Below are 17,753 nucleotides of genomic sequence, written 5' to 3'. Positions count from 1 at the left end.
ACTGCTTCGTTTTCGTGCCCCTCGACTCTTATCACTGCCATCTGGTTTCTGTACAAATTGTAAATAGCCTTTCGCTCCCTGTATTTTACCCCTGCCACCTTTAGAATGTGAAAGAGAGTATTCCAGTCAACAATGTCAAATGCTTTCTCCAAGTCTACAAATGCTAGAAACGTAGGTTTGCCTTTCCTTAATCTAGGTTCTAAGATAAGTCATAGGGTCAGTATTGCCTCACGTGTCCTATATTTCTACGGAATCCAAACTGATCTTCAGCAAGGTCGGCTTCTACTAGTTTTTCCATTCGTCTGTAAGGAATTCATGTTAGTATTTTTAGCTGTGGCTTATTAAACTGATTGTTTGGTAATTTTCACATCTGTCAACACCTGCTTTCTTTGGGATTGGAATTATTATATTCTTCTTGAAATCTGAGGGTATTTCGCCTGTCTCATACATCTTGCTCACCAGATGGTAGAGTTTCGTCAGGACTGGCTCTCCCAAGGCCGTCAGTAGTTCTAATGGAATGTTGTCTACTGCCGGGGCCTTGTTTTGACTCAGATCTTTCAGCGCTCTGTCAAACTGTTCATGCTGTATCATATCTCCCATTTCATCTTCATCTACATCCTCTTCAATTTCCATAATATTGTCTTCAAGTACATCACCCTTGTATAGATCCTCTATATACTCCTTCCACTTTTCTGCTTTCCCTTCTTTGCTTAGAACTGGGTTTCCATCTGAGCTCTTGATATTCATACAGGTGGTTCACTTTTCTCCAAAGGTCTCTTGAATTTTCCTGTAGGAAGTATCTATCTTACCCCTAGTGAGATAAGCCTCTACATCCTTATATTTGTCATTTAGCCATCCCTGCGTAGCCATTTTGCACTTCCTGTCGATCTCTTTTTTTAGACATTTGTATTTCTTTCTGCCTGCTTCACTAGCTGCATTTTAATATTTTCTCCTTTCAACAATTAAATTCAGTATTTCTTCTGTTACCCAAGGATTTCTACTAGCCCTTGTCTTTTTACCTACTTGATCATCTGCTGCCTTCACTACTTCATCTCTCAAAGCTACCCATTCTTCTTCTACTGCATTTCTCTCCCCCATTCCTGTCAATTGTTCCCTTATGCTCTCCCTGAAACTCTGTACAACCTCTGGTTTAGTCAGTTTATCCAGGTCCCATATCCTTAAGTTCCCACCTTTTTGCAGTTTCTTCAGTTTTATCTACAGTTCATAACCAATAGATTGTGGTCAGAGACCACATCTGCCCCTGGAAATGTCTTACAATTTGCAACCTGGTTCCTAAATCTCTGTCTTACCATTACATAATCTATCTGAAACCTGTCAGTATCTCCAGGTTTCTTCCACGTATACAGCCTTCTTTTATGATTCTTGAACCAAGTGTTAGCTATGATTAAGTTGTGCTCTGTGCAAAATTCTAACAGGCGGCTTCCTCTTTCATTTCTTAGCCCCAATCTATATTCACCAAGTATGTTTCCTAATCTCCCTTTTCCTACTACCGAATTCCAGTCACCCATCACTATTAAATTTTTGTCTCCCTTCACTATCTGAATAATTTCTTTGAGTTCATCTACATTTCTTCAATTTCTTCACCATCTGCAGAGCTAGTTGGCAAATAAACTTGTACTACTGTAGTAGGCGAGGGCTTCATGTCTATCTTGGCCACAATAACGCGTTCACTATGCTGTTTGTATTAGCTTACCTACACTCCTATTTTTTTATTCATTATTAAACCTACTCCTGCATTACCGCTATTTGATTTTGTATTTATAACCCTCTATTCACCTGACCAAAAGTCTTGTTCGTCCTGCCACCAAACTTCTCTAATTCTCACTATATCTAACTTTAACCTACCCATTTCCCTTTTTAAATTTTCTAACCTACCTGCCCGATTAAGGGATCTGACATTCCACGCTCCGATCCGTAGAACGCCAGTTTTCTTTCTCCTAATAACAACGTCCTCTTGAGTAGTCCCCGCCCGGAGATCCAAATTGGGGACTATTTTACCTCCGGAATATTTTACCCAAGAGGACGCCATCATCATTTAATGATACAGTAAAGCCACATGCCCTCGGGGAAAATTATGGCTGTAGTTTCCCCTTGCTTTCAGCCGTTCGCAGTACCAAAGCAGCAAGGCCGTTTTGGTTAGTGTTACAGGGCCAGATCAGTCAATCATCCAGACTGTTGCCCCTGAAACTACTGAAAAGGCTGCTGTCCCTCTTCAGGAACCACACGTTTGTCTGGCCTCTCAACAGATACCCCTCCACTGTGATTGCATCTACAGTACGGCTATCTGTATCGCTGAGTCACGCAAGCCTTCCCACCAATGGCAAGGTCCATAGTCTTGTGTGGGGGGGGGGGGGGGGGGGGGGGGGGGGGGGGGGAACTAATAAATATTATTGTGAAACATCAATACGTTGTATTCAAGTTATTAACCTGTCTAAGTTACTCCAAGAACCAATGGAATATCCCATACATACAATATGCAATCCTTCAATGACTTATTGTTTGCTTAATGTATGCAGATAGAATGTCTGGAGATATTTTTGTAGCTATTGCAGAAAGGAATTATCCACTAAGACTGATGTGCCAAAAACAAGAATGAGAAGAATCTACAATTATCATCAACAAACAAGCAATATCGAGCACATTTTTTTTAGTAAAATCACAGAAGAGAATTAACCGTCCTAATCCCTCTCAGGTTCATGGTTAACATAGCTGAACATTTTCTGATTTCAACATAGACCCAGTTGTTGCATGGATTGGATGACTTCATATAAATAATAATTTTTGAACATTTTTTAAATAGGTTAATAAGGGGACTGGGTCAGAACACCCAAAAAACAAATAATTGTAAATTACCTACAAGAGCAAAAAACTGCATTCTTATAGGAAATTCTCTTTATGGCCATTGATAAAGGATATGGATGGCATAAAGGAATGCAATGAAGGAGCATTACCATTTTCAAGATCTGAAGAGGGAATATAAAATGTAAAAGAAAATTCTAACACTAAACAGAAATTTTGTTGTTTCTCAGACCAAGAGAAAAATTTGAGGGAAGCTGAAGGTACTCAGAAACTTGTGGAATGAGGTAAAGCTTCACAAAATTGATCCAGTCCAATGAAGAACATAACAAGAGAGAATGTGAGTTTTAGCAAATGTCATCCAATGACACTTCATTCCAAAGGGAAGGCTTAAACCAGAGAAGCAGAAAGTAACAATGTGCAAAGGATTGCTGTAACATGAAGCAGTTAATTCTGATGAAAATGCAGAATGGATGGTTGCAATGAATGAAGAAATTAACTCCTTGAAGTAATTGGTTGATGTACCACCTCATGTAACTCCAGTAAAGAACAGATAGGGATTTAAAAAGAAGACAACTGGTGATAAAAAAAATTTTTAAAGCTTGTATAGTTGAAAATTGATTCAATCAAGTACAGGGTGTAGACTGTAATGAGATTTAAACTCCTGTTACAAATTTTTATACAAATCATCTACTGATAGCAGCCAAGTGTTGAGAAAAATTGGCATACTGATCAGTATGATGATGTGAAGAATGTACATTTGCATAGCAAATTAAAGGAAAATGTATATATTCTCCAAGCAGAAGGTTTTATTAAGAAGGACCAAGAAAGTTTGATTTGCATGTTAAACAAAACAATATACGGACTTAAATGCAGTGGCATATGTTGGAACGACCATTTAAATATGTCACTAAAAAACAAGGATTTATTCAAAATTATATACAACCCAGTGTGTACAAATTTAGTGCAAAGGAAGAGAAAGGTATTCAGTCATTATATGTGGATGAAAGGCATATATTTGCACAGAATGAATAGATGAGTCAAAAGGTGGAAACTCTTCTGCAAAACAGCTTCAAAATCAAGCACATGGGCATAATGTCACACATGCTAGGAATGAAATTTGAAAACTGAAAAGATGGAACAATTAGTATTTCTCAGGGGGAATATATTAATCAACTACTTGACAGATTCAAACTTCAAAATGCTAAATGAGCCAAGAACCCAATCGAAATGAAACCAAATTTCATTGGTGAGAAGTGTAATGATGAAGTTAAAAATTTCCTAGATCCTGAGCTTATAAGCAGAATCCTTTACCTTTTACAGAGGATTCAACCAGACATAGCTTTCTTGGTGTCAAAGTTGTCATGATATTGTTAAAAATTTAATATGAATCAATGGAATGCAGTGTAAAGCTGGCAGAGGCCTTCTGACAGGCAGTCACAGTGACTCATTACGACAATGGGCAAGCCTTTGGCTGCAAGTTGTATTATTTGATCAGGATGTGTTTTCAGGTAGTGTGTGGTGTACTTTCTTTTGCCAGAAGGGTAGTGTTCTCACAGAGGGACCTGGGGAAGCAAAGTGAGGCCAAGTGAAGGTAAGGAATTCCTGGGAGGTAACCAGTAATCACTTCTGTCTATATGCTGTTCATTTTGCTGGACAATGCTCAAGCACATTCAGTGCAAGTTGTTACTGACTTGTTTGACTGATGGGGCTGCTAAGTCTATACCACCTATTGCACTCCCATGACTAAGCCCTCTGAGTTCAGCTTGATTTCTAATTTGAAGGAAACATTTCACGGCATTTGCTTCAGAACTGCTACAAATTTGTCAGGCAATAGACTGCGCTGCTTGAACTGTCAACACAACTGGCACTGCTGAGAGTATCTTACAATTTCCACATCAATGGCAATGGGTTATACACAATGCTGGTGATTACTTTGAAGGTCAGTAAAACTATGAAACACATATCCATTTTGTACAAGCTGTAAATAAATAGTTCCAACCCTCGCATATATATATTTTTAATGTTGTTCATAGACACCGCTGACCTCCCACTTGATCTGTTGAAATCAATCAACTTCAGCCTGAAACAGATCAAGAACTTGTATTGATATGTTTGATTCACTTGCTGCATCTATGTTGAAAACAAAAGCAATAAACACTTTTTCTTTCATTTGCCTTTAAGCTCCTCAAAAACACATTGAAGTTTGGTTAAAAATAATTTGATTATTTCAGCACTAAATACTTATATGTACAACACTTTTCCTTAATTTTATACTGCCATTTTCTGATATAAGTCCTTCATTCACAGTCCTCATACCATGGACATTCTAACATATTTTCAACAGGTATACAGGGGTTTGAGCAACTTCTGCTGTATCTATAAAAGATATTGGCTCCTTTGAAATTTCACCATTTATTTGAATTTGTGATAGAGTATTTGAAAGGCAGTGTTCATTCAGGTAGATTACTTTGAAATTTCTCATTTCTGAGAAGATAATGTTGGCATAGCTGATCCCTTCACTATCTTTGCTCAATTCAAGCTACCAGTAAGTCTCTAAATACATCAAAATTTGTTGTTTATCAAACTTTAGCCCTTATTTGTTCCAAGAATGGAGAAACTGAAGAGACACACTAGTTCATTTACATCTCATGAAAGACAATACATTTCTGCCTTTATTCAACTTCCATATCCATTGTCACTATTCAGTTTGTTCTTGAGGGTTTTTTTGTTTTATTTGATGGGAATTGTGTCAGGACACAAGCTTTGACTCCTTATTGTGACTTTGCACATTTTGAAGATGTAGGACTGCAGTTACAATAAATTATATAGAATATAAATGAAAAAGATCTAACCAGCCAGGGAAGCCGTGAGCGCTAACGCGCTGCTTCCTGGACTCAGGTACGCGTACCAGCCCTGGATCGAATCTGCCCAGTGGATTAACGACGAGGGCCGGTGTGCCAGCCAGCCTAGATGTGGTTTTTAGGTGGTTTACCACATCCCGCTATGTGAATACTGGGCTGGTCCACAACATTCCGCCTCAGTTACACACGTCGCAGACATTTGAAACACGTTCACACTATTTCATGATTTACACTAGATGCAGACAGCTGGGGTACACTTATTCCCTCCCTGGGGGGTAGGGGGTGGTGGCAGGAAGGGCAGCCTGCCAACCTTAAAACTAACCTTGCCAAATCTGTTCTAGCCATGCCGACCCTGCAGTTGCTGCGGGACTATGGCGTAAGCAAAAGAAAGAAAGAAAGAAAAAATGAATTAAAACGATCTCAAAAAGTTCTTGACCAATTTGCTTCAAATTTTTACAAAATACTCAAATCATTCAAGCTAACAATAATGAGGAGAGCAGTGTGCTGACCCAATGGCCCCCACATCCAAATGGTGCAATTGGCAGAAGACCACAGTTCATCAACCCCAATTAACCCACCAGGGCCAGAACGCAGAGCTTTACTTCAATAATAAATATTTGGGCAGACAAAGGCTTTGCATTTTTTTAAACAACAATGTATGGGAATTCTTTTAAAATCCACTATAAGAAAGAAAATGCTGTGCTGCACTGTGCTATGAAAATGTGCTCTTTCATTTTTGTTTCTCACATTTGGTTTTAAGTATTATGGCAAGGAATTTAAACCATAATATAAATTGTTTCTCCCACACATTTTGTTTGTCTGTATATATAATTTTAAGAAAAAAATTGAATGGACAACAATGTGCTGTTTTGTTTTCTTCCTTGCAGTCAGTTTTCACAGAAAACCTGTATTTTAGGAAAGCTTATCAGCTTGTGATTAGAATATTATTACCCAATCTGATAATTAAAACTCCAGGTTGGAATAGCAACAGTACAAGGAAATGATAGGCTGCTACTCACTGTAAAGGTGACACGCTGAGTTGTAGATATGTGCAATGAAATGACACTTACGAATTAGCTTACAACCAACGCCTTCTCCAGAAAAGGAAACACACACACATTCACTCACAGAAGCAAACGCACCTCACACATACACTTGACTGCCATTTCTGGCTCTGGTTCAAGATGCTTGGATGATGGTCATGTGTGCGTGAGCTGTGCTTGCTTGTGTGAATGAATGTGTGTGTGTTTTGTTTTGTGGAGAAAACTGCTGAAAATAAATGTGTGAGGATATTTTCATTCTGCCTCTCTGCAACTCAACATGTCACCTTTATGGTAAGTAACTACGCAATCTCAACCATCCAAAACTTTGTAATGGTCCCTATTTATAGAATCAAACTATGCGAAATAATGTCACAGATTCAGCACCTGGAGAGGTCTGTCTCATTCCTTGTATACTAATGGTCCCTACCAATTTACCCATTCAATTCAAGCTATCATGGTAGAAACAGAGTACAAGGAGAAAGACAATGAAACTGCACATTTTCACAGCACAGTATTTTTTTTCTTGCTATTAGTTTTAACAGAACACCTGTCGACCGTTGCTTAAAAACATATGTATCCCATGACCATCTGAATATTTATTTGAGTACTGTGTAAGAATTTAAAGTAAAATGGTCAAGAGCTTTTTGAGATTTTTGCGATTACTTCAGACAGTTTAGTTTGTTGCGCAAGCCTTCAACTTACAGCATTGCATAATGTTACAAAATATCTTAATGGAGAATGACTGGCAGAGCACTGTGTCATTGTGATGTCATAGTTATTGTTACTTTATTAATTACTTACATTCTTTTCTGTTTGGGAAGCAAAACGTACCTTCAAATGCTCCTTATGAATAGCTGCAAGCAGTGGGGTACAACCGTTGTCATCCTTGAAATTCACATCTCCACCAGCAGCAATCAAATTAGTGACTATCTGTTGTATCAGAAAAAAGAAAAGTTAATCATTCATATTAATTAGAAATTATACAAAGACTCAAATTTTACTTAACAAAGAAATGAAATGGAAAGAACACATCTTGTCTCCAGGTTTCCACTGCATACTGATAATGTTTCACACATTGAAAAATTTCACTGAAAATGATAACTAAACAGATTAGAAGCCGCAGTAGTATTTGTTCTCTTTCACCTACATTACTAATTAACCTCTTCCAATTTTCAGGCCTGGAGTAATTTTGTGACCTGACAGTTTAGTTAAAATATGGCCTGCTATTCAAATGGAAAATCCGTGTTTTCTTAAATCCAGTCAGAAAATTTGCAGATTGGTTTAAATTCTTCAACCACATTTCCAAGAAGCATGGAAAACTGATTCTTTGATAAAGCTGGGACTTCTCTTTTCAGATTGCTTGCATTTATTCAGTATTTCCCTCCATTTCATGTTGAGAGGTCTGACATGGTCATAGTGAGAGCTTGTGTAAGGCAAGATGAATTTTCTGGCAAACAGACAAAAAGAACATTTCCTTCACATTCAGATCTATATATGATGACTAACGGTTGCCTATTAGAACCATTTTACCTGTCAGGTTTCTAAGAATTGGTAGACGATGAAATGAAAGTCCACCTTCATATGCTGCTAAATCAATACACCCATATCTTTTCCTATTGCACCACATCCCATTAGTCTCATTTTCAGCCTAGTTGGGCCATAGATATACACTATATAAATGAAATATACAGTAAGTGACAAAACTGCTGTATTTCCAAAAAACATGACATTAACACTGGCATTTGTGAAATTAATTATTCGTTCAAGATGTTTATAACTTTAATGGCAAATAACTTTCATCTTCCCTGGATCATTACTCATATTTGTCTCATCATAACTGGATATATTCTCATGAGGGACATCAGCCAATACATATCTTGGTTGTCTATGTATTCTGTGATAATCTTTTTTTGAACACCTGCTCTAGGACTTCTATAATTTCAGCAAATATTATTAATAGCTGCGGATACCTTTCCACACATTATTTCACCCAATCTCATCCAGAAAGATTGTCTTTAATAGTAGATAATGTTTTGCCACACCTTCCTAAAGAGACTTTTGTTGTTGTTGAAGCTGTGGTCTTCAGTCCTGAGGCTGGTTTGATGCAGCTCTCCGTGTTGCTCTACCCTGTGCAAGTTTCTTCATCTCCCAGTACCTACTACAACCTACATCCTTTTGAATCTGCTTAGTGTATTCATCTCTTGGTCTCCCTCTATGATTTTTACCCTCCACACTGCCCTCCAATACTAAATTGGTGATCCCTTGATGCCTCAGAACATGTCCTACCAAACGATCCCTTCTTCTAGTCAAGTTGTGCCACAAACTTCTCTTCTCCCCAATCCTATTCAATTCCTCCTCATTGGTTATATGATTTACCCATCTAATCTTCAGCATTCTTCTGTAGCACAAAACATCGAAAGCTTCTATTCTCTTCTTGTCAAAACTATTTATCGTCCCTGTTTCATTTCCATATATGGCCACACTCCATACAAATACTTTCACAAACGACTTCCTGACATTTAAATCTATACTCGATGTTAACAAATTTCTCTTCTCCAGAAACGCTTTCCTTACCATTGCCAGTCTACATTTTATATCCTCTCTACTTCGACCATCATCAGTTATTTTGCTCCCCAAATAGCAAAACCCCTTTACTACTTTAATACCTTTAATACCTACTCCGAATTTTGCTTTTGTTTCCTTCACTGCTTGCTCAATATAAAGATTGAATAACATTGGGGAGAGGCTACAACCCTATCTCACTCCCTTCCCAACCACTGCTTCCCTTTCATGCCCCTCGACTCTTATCACTGCCATCTGGTTTCTGTACCAATTGTAAATAGCCTTTCACTCCCTGTATTTTACTCCTGCCACCTTCAGAATTTGAAAGAAAGTATTCCAGTCAACAATGTCAAATGCTTTCTCCAAGTACACAAATGCTAGAAACGTAGGTTTGCCTTTCCTTAATCTAGGTTCTAAGATAAGTCATAGGGTCAGTATTGCCTCACGTGTCCTATATTTCTACGGAATCCAAACTGATCTTCAGCAAGGTCGGCTTCTACTAGTTTTTCCATTCGTCTGTAAGGAATTCGTGTTAGTATTTTTAGCTGTGGCTTATTAAACTGATTGTTTGGTAATTTTCACATCTGTCAACACCTGCTTTCTTTGGGATTGGAATTATTATATTCTTCTTGAAATCTGAGGGTATTTCGCCTGTCTCATACATCTTGCTCACCAGATGGTAGAGTTTCGTCAGGACTGGCTCTCCCAAGGCCGTCAGTAGTTCTAATGGAATGTTGTCTACTCCCAGGGCCTTGTTTTGACTCAGATCTTTCAGCGCTCTGTCAAACTGTTCATGCTGTATCATATCTCCCATTTCATCTTCATCTACATCCTCTTCAATTTCCATAATATTGTCTTCAAGTACATCACCCTTGTATAGATCCTCTATATACTCCTTCCACCTTTCTGCTTTCCCTTCTTTGCTTAGAACTGGGTTTCCATCTGAGCTCTTGATATTCATACAGGTGGTTCACTTTTCTCCAAAGGTCTCTTGAATTTTCCTGTAGGAAGTATCTATCTTACCCCTAGAGAGATAAGCCTCTACATCCTTATATTTGTCATTTAGCCATCCCTGCGTAGCCATTTTGCACTTCCTGTCGATCTCTTTTTTTAGACATTTGTATTTCTTCCTGCCTGCTCCACTTGCTGCATTTTAATATTTTCTCCTTTCAACAATTAAATTCAGTATTTCTTCTGTTACCCAAGGATTTCTACTAGCCCTTGTCTTTTTACCTACTTGATCCTCTGCTGCCTTCACTACTTCATCTCTCAAAGCTACCCATTCTTCTTCTACTGCATTTCTCTCCCCCATTCCTGTCAATTGTTCCCTTATGCTCTCCCTGAAACTCTGTACAACCTCTGGTTTAGTCAGTTTATCCAGGTCCCATATCCTTAAGTTCCCACCTTTTTGCAGTTTCTTCAGTTTTAATCTACAGTTAATAACCAATTGATTGTGGTCAGAATCCACATCTGCCCCTGGAAATGTCTTACAATTTGAAACCTGGTTCCTAAATCTCTGTCTTACCATTACATAATCTATCTGAAACCTGTCAGTATCTCCAGGTTTCTTCCACGTATACAGCCTTCTTTTATGATTCTTGAACCAAGTGTTAGCTATGATTAAGTTGTGCTCTGTGCAAAATTCTAACAGGCGGCTTCCTCTTTCATTTCTTAGCCCCAATCTATATTCACCAAGTATGTTTCCTTCTCTCCCTTTTCCTACTACCGAATTCCAGTCACCCATCACTATTAAATTTTTGTCTCCCTTCACTACCTGAATAATTTCTTTGAGTTCATCTACATTTCTTCAATTTCTTCATCATCTGCAGAGCTAGTTGGCAAATAAACTTGTACTACCTGTAGTAGGCGAGGGCTTCGTGTCTATCTTGGCCACAATAATGCATTCATTATGCTGTTTGTAGTAGCTTACCTGTACTCCTATTTTTTTATTCGTTATTAAACCTACTCCTGCATTACTGCTATTTGATTTTGTATTTATAACCCTGTATTCACCTGAGGAGAAGTCTTGTTCCTCCTGCCAATGAACTTCACTAATTCCCATTATATCTAACTTTAACCTATCGATTTCCCTTTTTCAATTTTCTAAACTACCTGCCCGATTAAGGGATCTGACATTCAACGATTCGATCTGTAGAACGCCAGTTTTCTTTCTCCTGATAACGACATCCTCTTGAGTAGTCCCCGCCCGGAGATCCGAATGGGGGGCCTATTTTACCTCCGGAATATTTTACCCAAGAGGACACCATCATCCTTTAACCATACAGTAAAGCCGCATGCCCTCGGGAAAAATTATGGCTGTAGTTTCCCCTTGCTTTCAGCCATTCGCATTACGAGCACAGCAAGACCGTTTTGGTTACTATTACAAGGCCAGATCAGTCAATCATCCAGACTGTTGCCCCTGCAACTACTGAAAAGGCTGCTGTCCCTCTTCAGGAACCACACATTTGTCTGGCCTTTCAACAGATACCCCTCCATTGTGGTTGCACCTACAGTACGGCTATCTGTTATCGCTCAGGCATGCAAACCTCCCCACCAACGGCAACGTCTATGGTTCATTGGGGGGAGACTTTTGTTATGCAGCTGAAATCAAGTTTATCTGTGAAAATTTTTGGGTGGACTTGTTCCTTATTAAATTGTTAAATTGCTTCTTCTGCTTTCTGTTAACCGAAGGGTGCCTTATCCTAAAAATAGCTTATAAAATAGCTTATGCATGCCTTTGCAAAATTTCAATGAAGTGAATTGGCTGTAACCTCTGCTGAGGTTGATCTTCAGAGTAATATGCATATCTGCAACCACCAAGGATTGTTTTGCAATTCCTTGTCATCATCTAATGTTCAATAAGTAATGAGTTTGCAAAAAGAGGAGAAAGTACATTGATGAACATATATCTATGGTTACTTTGATCCACTTTGTTTCTGAATTCAATTAAATTCTACTTTGCATTCTATAATTCCATTTTTTTAATTGACAATAAATTTTGTAAGAAATTTTTTTTTTTTTTTTTTTTTTTTTTTTTGTTTTTTTTGTTTCTGTAATGTATCCCTCTTGCCTTTTAAACCTTTGATTGAATGCCCTGTTTATTTTTTCGTTTCTTCTTTAAGCTGTAATGTACATATGTAACTTTTACTACTGTATAGAGTACTTTTGTAAGTCTTTTTGTCTTTACTTTTCCTTTTGTTCTTCTTGCTGTAGGCCTTAAAGGCCCGATAAGGCAATAAATGATGATGAAGAAATTAAGCTTGTACCTTGAACCTGAAAGTTGCATATGAGTCATAATACATGAAAATACTAAAATGTCAACTTGTCAGTAAAAACACTCCAGCCATTGTGCATCTCTTGACAAAAGTCTAACTATGAAAGCTTTGTTACACTTCATACACAATGATGTCAAACTCTACTAATCTCACGAAAATATGAAAAAGAACTTTGAGTAGCCAGTTTGGTGCAGAAAGCCATCATCAAGTGAATGAATTTAGAACTTGGTAGGCATTATATTTCCTCCTACAGATGTTTGAACCATGCAATTAAACTGGTCTATGATGTACTCTCATTCAAATAATGGAAAATCTGTACAGAATATGATAATATTGTGAAAAGGATAGCCGCTATTCACCACATAGCGGAGATGCACAGTCGCACATAGGAACAACAAAAAGACTGTCAGAAAGTAAGCTTTCAGCCAGCAAGGCCTTCATCAGAAATCACAAAACACACACACACACACACACACACGCACACGCACACACAAGTGTGACTCACACACACACACACGTGTGACTCACACACACACACTCATGAGCACGGTCTGTGGTTGCTGAGGCCAGACTGCAAGCAGTTGCATATGATGGGAGGAGCAACGATTGGTGAGGGTTAGAAGGAGGAGGGGAGGGGGAGCGATAGCACAGTTCAGTAGGGGGGAGGGGGGGGGGGGGGTAAACAGTAAAGTTCTGCTTTTGGGAGCATACAGGGAAAAGGTGGAGAGAGGGAAAGGTGCTGTCCAGTTAGATAGAGGGAGGGGTGGTGTGAAATTATTATTAAAAATTCTTATAATTATGTAGGATGTACTCATCCAACTGTCTTCATCTGCTGCTGCAGCAAACACTGTGTTCTTTCATGTCCACTGTAACTTGGTTTCCACATGAAGAATGACCAATACAAACATTATGTTTTAGAACCTTTATTCTATATCACGTCATAATTATTATGTTACTTTGACAAAACTCAAAAATACTGACATGCTTACAACACTGATGTACATCTTACTTAAGCAATTATATGCATCTTGCACAACATCTTGTAAGACACTGCCATCTAATGCCAACATGGCTGACCCTTTACATAGAAATCCGAACAATCCTCGGTATTGTTATAAAGCATTTTTTAATAAAATTACCATTAAAACTGTTGCCTCAAAATTAATGACATATTTCAACAGTTGCAGTTGCTCTTACAGAGCAAATACATTTATCGATTTTCAAGCATTTATCATTTTAGGAGTGTGTAAACACTCAAATATGTAATATTAACAATAGTTTTACTATTTTTACACAATGCAAAAGATACATGATTTGGAAAATGTTTGTACCAATAAATATGTTTCCAAGTCTCCCATTGAATGTGGCAAAATAGAACTTTTATTTATTATTGACAAAACACCTAAGGAGCTGCCTATGTTTACACACCACTTATAACATTTTCGCTAATTACTTTTTAATTTTGTAATCAGTTTTGATTCTCTCAGTTGGTTTTTCATTTAAATACCACAGACTTTAATTTAGACACTGTTTTAACACAAATCCATCTCAGTTTCAAAGAAATGACTTTGACCAAGGTACTTGATCATTTGTTCCAGATTTCACCTACTTATGTTAATCCTAAATATTCCTACCAATCACAGGACTTACATACTTCAATATAATTATAATCTAGTAAACAGTTTCATCATAACAATTTTATAGGAATAGGTTTACATATACCACTACCTTCTCTTTACATCACTGATTCCTGTTTATTTGACATTGGCTCGAAAAATACGTGTTGTAAATAGGGGGCAGTGGAAAAAGAGAGAAATAAAAAGGCTGTGGGTGGATTGATGGAATAACATAAGATATATTGCAGGGAGGGCTCCCACTTGTGCAACTAAGAAATGCTGGTGTTGGTGGGAAGGATCCAGGTGGCACAGACTGTGAAGCAGTCGTTTAAATGAAAAACACTGTGTTTGGAGACATGCTGAGCAACAGGATGGTCCAGCTGTTTTTTGGTCACAGTGTGTCAGTGGCCGCTCATACAGACATACAGCTGATGGAATGCCAATGTAAAATTCAGCACAATGGATGTAGCTTAGCTTGTAGAACACATGACTGATTTCACAAGTAGTCTTGCCTTTCATAGGAAAGGTGATGCTTGTGACTGTAATGGAGTAAGTGGTGGTGAGAGGATGTATGGGACAGGATTCCCATCTAGCTCTATTATAGGATATGAACCATGATACAAGGGGTTGGGAACAAGGGCTGTATAGGGATGGACAAGGATATTATGTAGGTTTGTTGGGTGGAGGAATACCACTGTAGGAAGTGATACTGGGTTGGGCTTTCCTCATTTCAGAGCACAATGAGTAGTTTAAACACTGGCAGAGAATGTGATTCAGTTGCTCCAGTACTGGGTGGTACGGAATCAGGGGGGGAATGCTCCTCTGTGTCCAAATGATGGGACTTCGGGAGGTGGTGGGTGTTTGGAGAGATAAGGCATGGGATATATGTTTTTGTTCAAGGTTGGGAGAGTAATTATGGTCTGTGAGGGCTTCAGTGAGACTTTTTGTTATATTTCAAGAGGGACTGCTAGTCACTACTGATGTGACAGCCATGGGTGGCTAGGATGTATGGAAGGACTTGTTGGTATGGAATGGGTGGCAGCCCATGAAGTGGAGATATTGCTGGTAGTTGTTAGGTTTGATATGGACAGAGGTACTGATGTAGCAATCTTTGACATGGAAGTCAAAATTGAGGAAAGTGACTTGTTGGGTTGAGTAGGAACAGAAGAGGGGGGGGGGGGGGGGGGGGGGGGGAAGAAACGGCTGAGTTTCTGGAGGAATGTGGGTAGGGTGTCCTCAAACATGATCAAAATCACAAAAATGTCACCAATGAATCTGAACAAGGTGAGGGGTTTGGGATTCTGGGTGGTTAGGAAGGATTCTGTCATATGTTGACAACATAACGACTTCCGCATTGTTATGCTTAAAGGTATATGGAGCCATCAAGGGCACTCCAAAGTAAGAAATCAGAGACACAATGCAGAGAGGAGGCAAAAGTGGTAGTGTTTAGGTTACCATAGATAAATAGTAACAGTAGAGCCATGCAAATTGCAGACGCCCTGGGCAGCTGTCCCAGGGGAAAACTTTCAGTTCAGAGAATTAGCTGGTAACTCCATCCACTGCCTAGATGCTGCTGTAAGGCTTCACTGTAGAAGATGGCCATGAAGAAACAATTCTTAGCTGAGGCAGCAAGCTTGGTACTTGCTCCTGAGAATTGCAGCATCAGGGGTTTACACAGGTTAGAGTGCTACCAAAGAACTCTACCCTTAGAAGGATGGAGTGTGGGGCCAAGTGACGTAAAACAATGTTGTTGCTAGCCATAATAGGGGCAGCAGTGATGTTTAGCTTTCAGCTGAATGCTGTTGATACCAAACTTGGAGGTTGTTGATGTAAAGTCAAGAAGCATCCCTACCTACCAAATAGGAGTAGGGGAGGAATCCAATTATGGTTGGTCAGAACGACTCACCTGATTGGTTGAAGCTTGTTAAGTGCCAGTGGAGCGGTGGGTTGACTATAGAGTGGTAGAAATGGTATACCACCATGATTCTTTAAAAACCCAGTCAGATTACTGGGGCACTGACTCCATATAACTCATGGCCAGCTTCAGTAAGCTCTTACACGCCTGTTTTCCTCACTTCCTCACTTAAAGTGGTACTCTCAATTTTTAATTAGTTGCTGTTAGTGTTTGCTGTTTCAGTTAGCATCCACTCCCATGGCTTTAGACACTGTCTTTTGCTGTGTGGCCAGTTGCCTCCCTTGCTTTTTCTAATCTTTAGAATTGGCCTTCAGTGTATCAGTTAGTCTGATCGCAAATAAACAGTGTTAATCAGACCCCTGAATTCCAAGAGTCTCCTGCTGCAAGCCTCTTGTCGAGTAACAAAATCTGCATCTCTCATAGATGCCTTCTGACAGTGTTTGGTGCACTGATCCAAGTCGTCAACCTGCCATCACTGGAAATTTGTCTTTCTCCATTACCTCCTCACTGCATGGAAATTGCAGACTTGCCTCTACCGTGTGTCTGGACTGACAATTCCTCCAGATGGCCCATGAATAGGTTGGTGTAGGATGGTGCCATGCAGGTGACCATAGCCATACCACAGATTTGTTTGTAGGTGATGCTGGCAAAGTGGAAGTAATTGTGGGTGAGGATATAGTTGATCATGGTGAGCAGAAGGGAGGTTGTGGGTTTGGAACCCATCGAGCATTGCAAAAGGTAGTGTTATGGACATTAGGTGTGTTAGTGTAAAGTGAGGTGGCATCAAAATGACAAGCAGGGGACAATATAGCAAAGAAATAGGAACTGTGGGGAGTCAATGGAGGAAATGGTTGATATGTTTCATATAGGAGAGTAGGTTGTGGGTAGTAGGCTGAAGATGCTGGTCTATGAGAGTAGGGATTCTCTCAGTTGGGTTTACAGATCTTAGGGAGCATGTAGAACATAGGAGTGCAGGGAGTGATAGGGGTGAGGAGAGAGATGTACTGTGGCGAGAGGTTCTGGGATGGGCCTAAGTAATTTGAAGAGAGATGGAGATCTAGCTGGATTTCTGGAATGGGGTCACCATGACAGGGTTTGTAGGTAGATCCTTACAGTTCAAAATGACAATGTGCAGCCTTTTCCAGCAGGTGGGATTATAAGTTTAGGATCAGTTTTAAGGTGGTGGATCATGGTTCTTTCTTCGGATGTAAGCTTAGTTTGCACATTGAGTGATTTGGAGAATGATGGTGAGGCAAGTTTTGGTCTTAAGAAATACTGGAGTTAACATAGGGACATTTGGGGGCAGTGTGGGTGAATCACGGTTGGATAGAGTAGTGAACTGAGTCAGCAGGGTTCAACACTGTACTTTGTTTGTGTCTGATTGGCACAGTTGATGGGGGCGTGGGGGGGGGGGGATATCCACTGTAGGAGCATGTCATGCCCACATAGAATACATCAGAAGGAAGTGTTATCACTGTAGAGACCAGTTGAAGGAGAGAAGGTCTTTAACAAGTTCTGCATGATTGAATCTGGAAGTGGGGCAAAAGGTGAGATCTTTGGAATTGTTTGATACTTCTGTGGGACTAAGGCTTTTGGAGGAAATGTTCATGAGTGTGTTTTGGGTCTGTTTAGGTTCTGAATTCGGGCCGGTTCTGGGAGGT

General features: G+C 39.3%; 1 protein-coding gene across 1 annotated transcript in view; it reads right to left on the bottom strand.

The window, feature by feature from the left end:
* Positions 1-17,753, bottom strand: part of LOC126089419 (ankyrin-1-like) — a 337,936-nt gene that overhangs the window by 100,653 nt on the left and 219,530 nt on the right. The window contains exon 10 of the mRNA XM_049906908.1: positions 7,556-7,654. Coding sequence (XP_049762865.1) covers positions 7,556-7,654 — 99 coding nt within the window. The remainder of the gene's footprint in view (positions 1-7,555; positions 7,655-17,753) is intronic.

Source organism: Schistocerca cancellata, chromosome 1 (assembly GCF_023864275.1).
Source record: "Schistocerca cancellata isolate TAMUIC-IGC-003103 chromosome 1, iqSchCanc2.1, whole genome shotgun sequence".
Classification (NCBI taxonomy): domain Eukaryota; kingdom Metazoa; phylum Arthropoda; class Insecta; order Orthoptera; family Acrididae; genus Schistocerca; species Schistocerca cancellata.
This window is presented reverse-complemented; position numbering and strand designations above follow the sequence as displayed.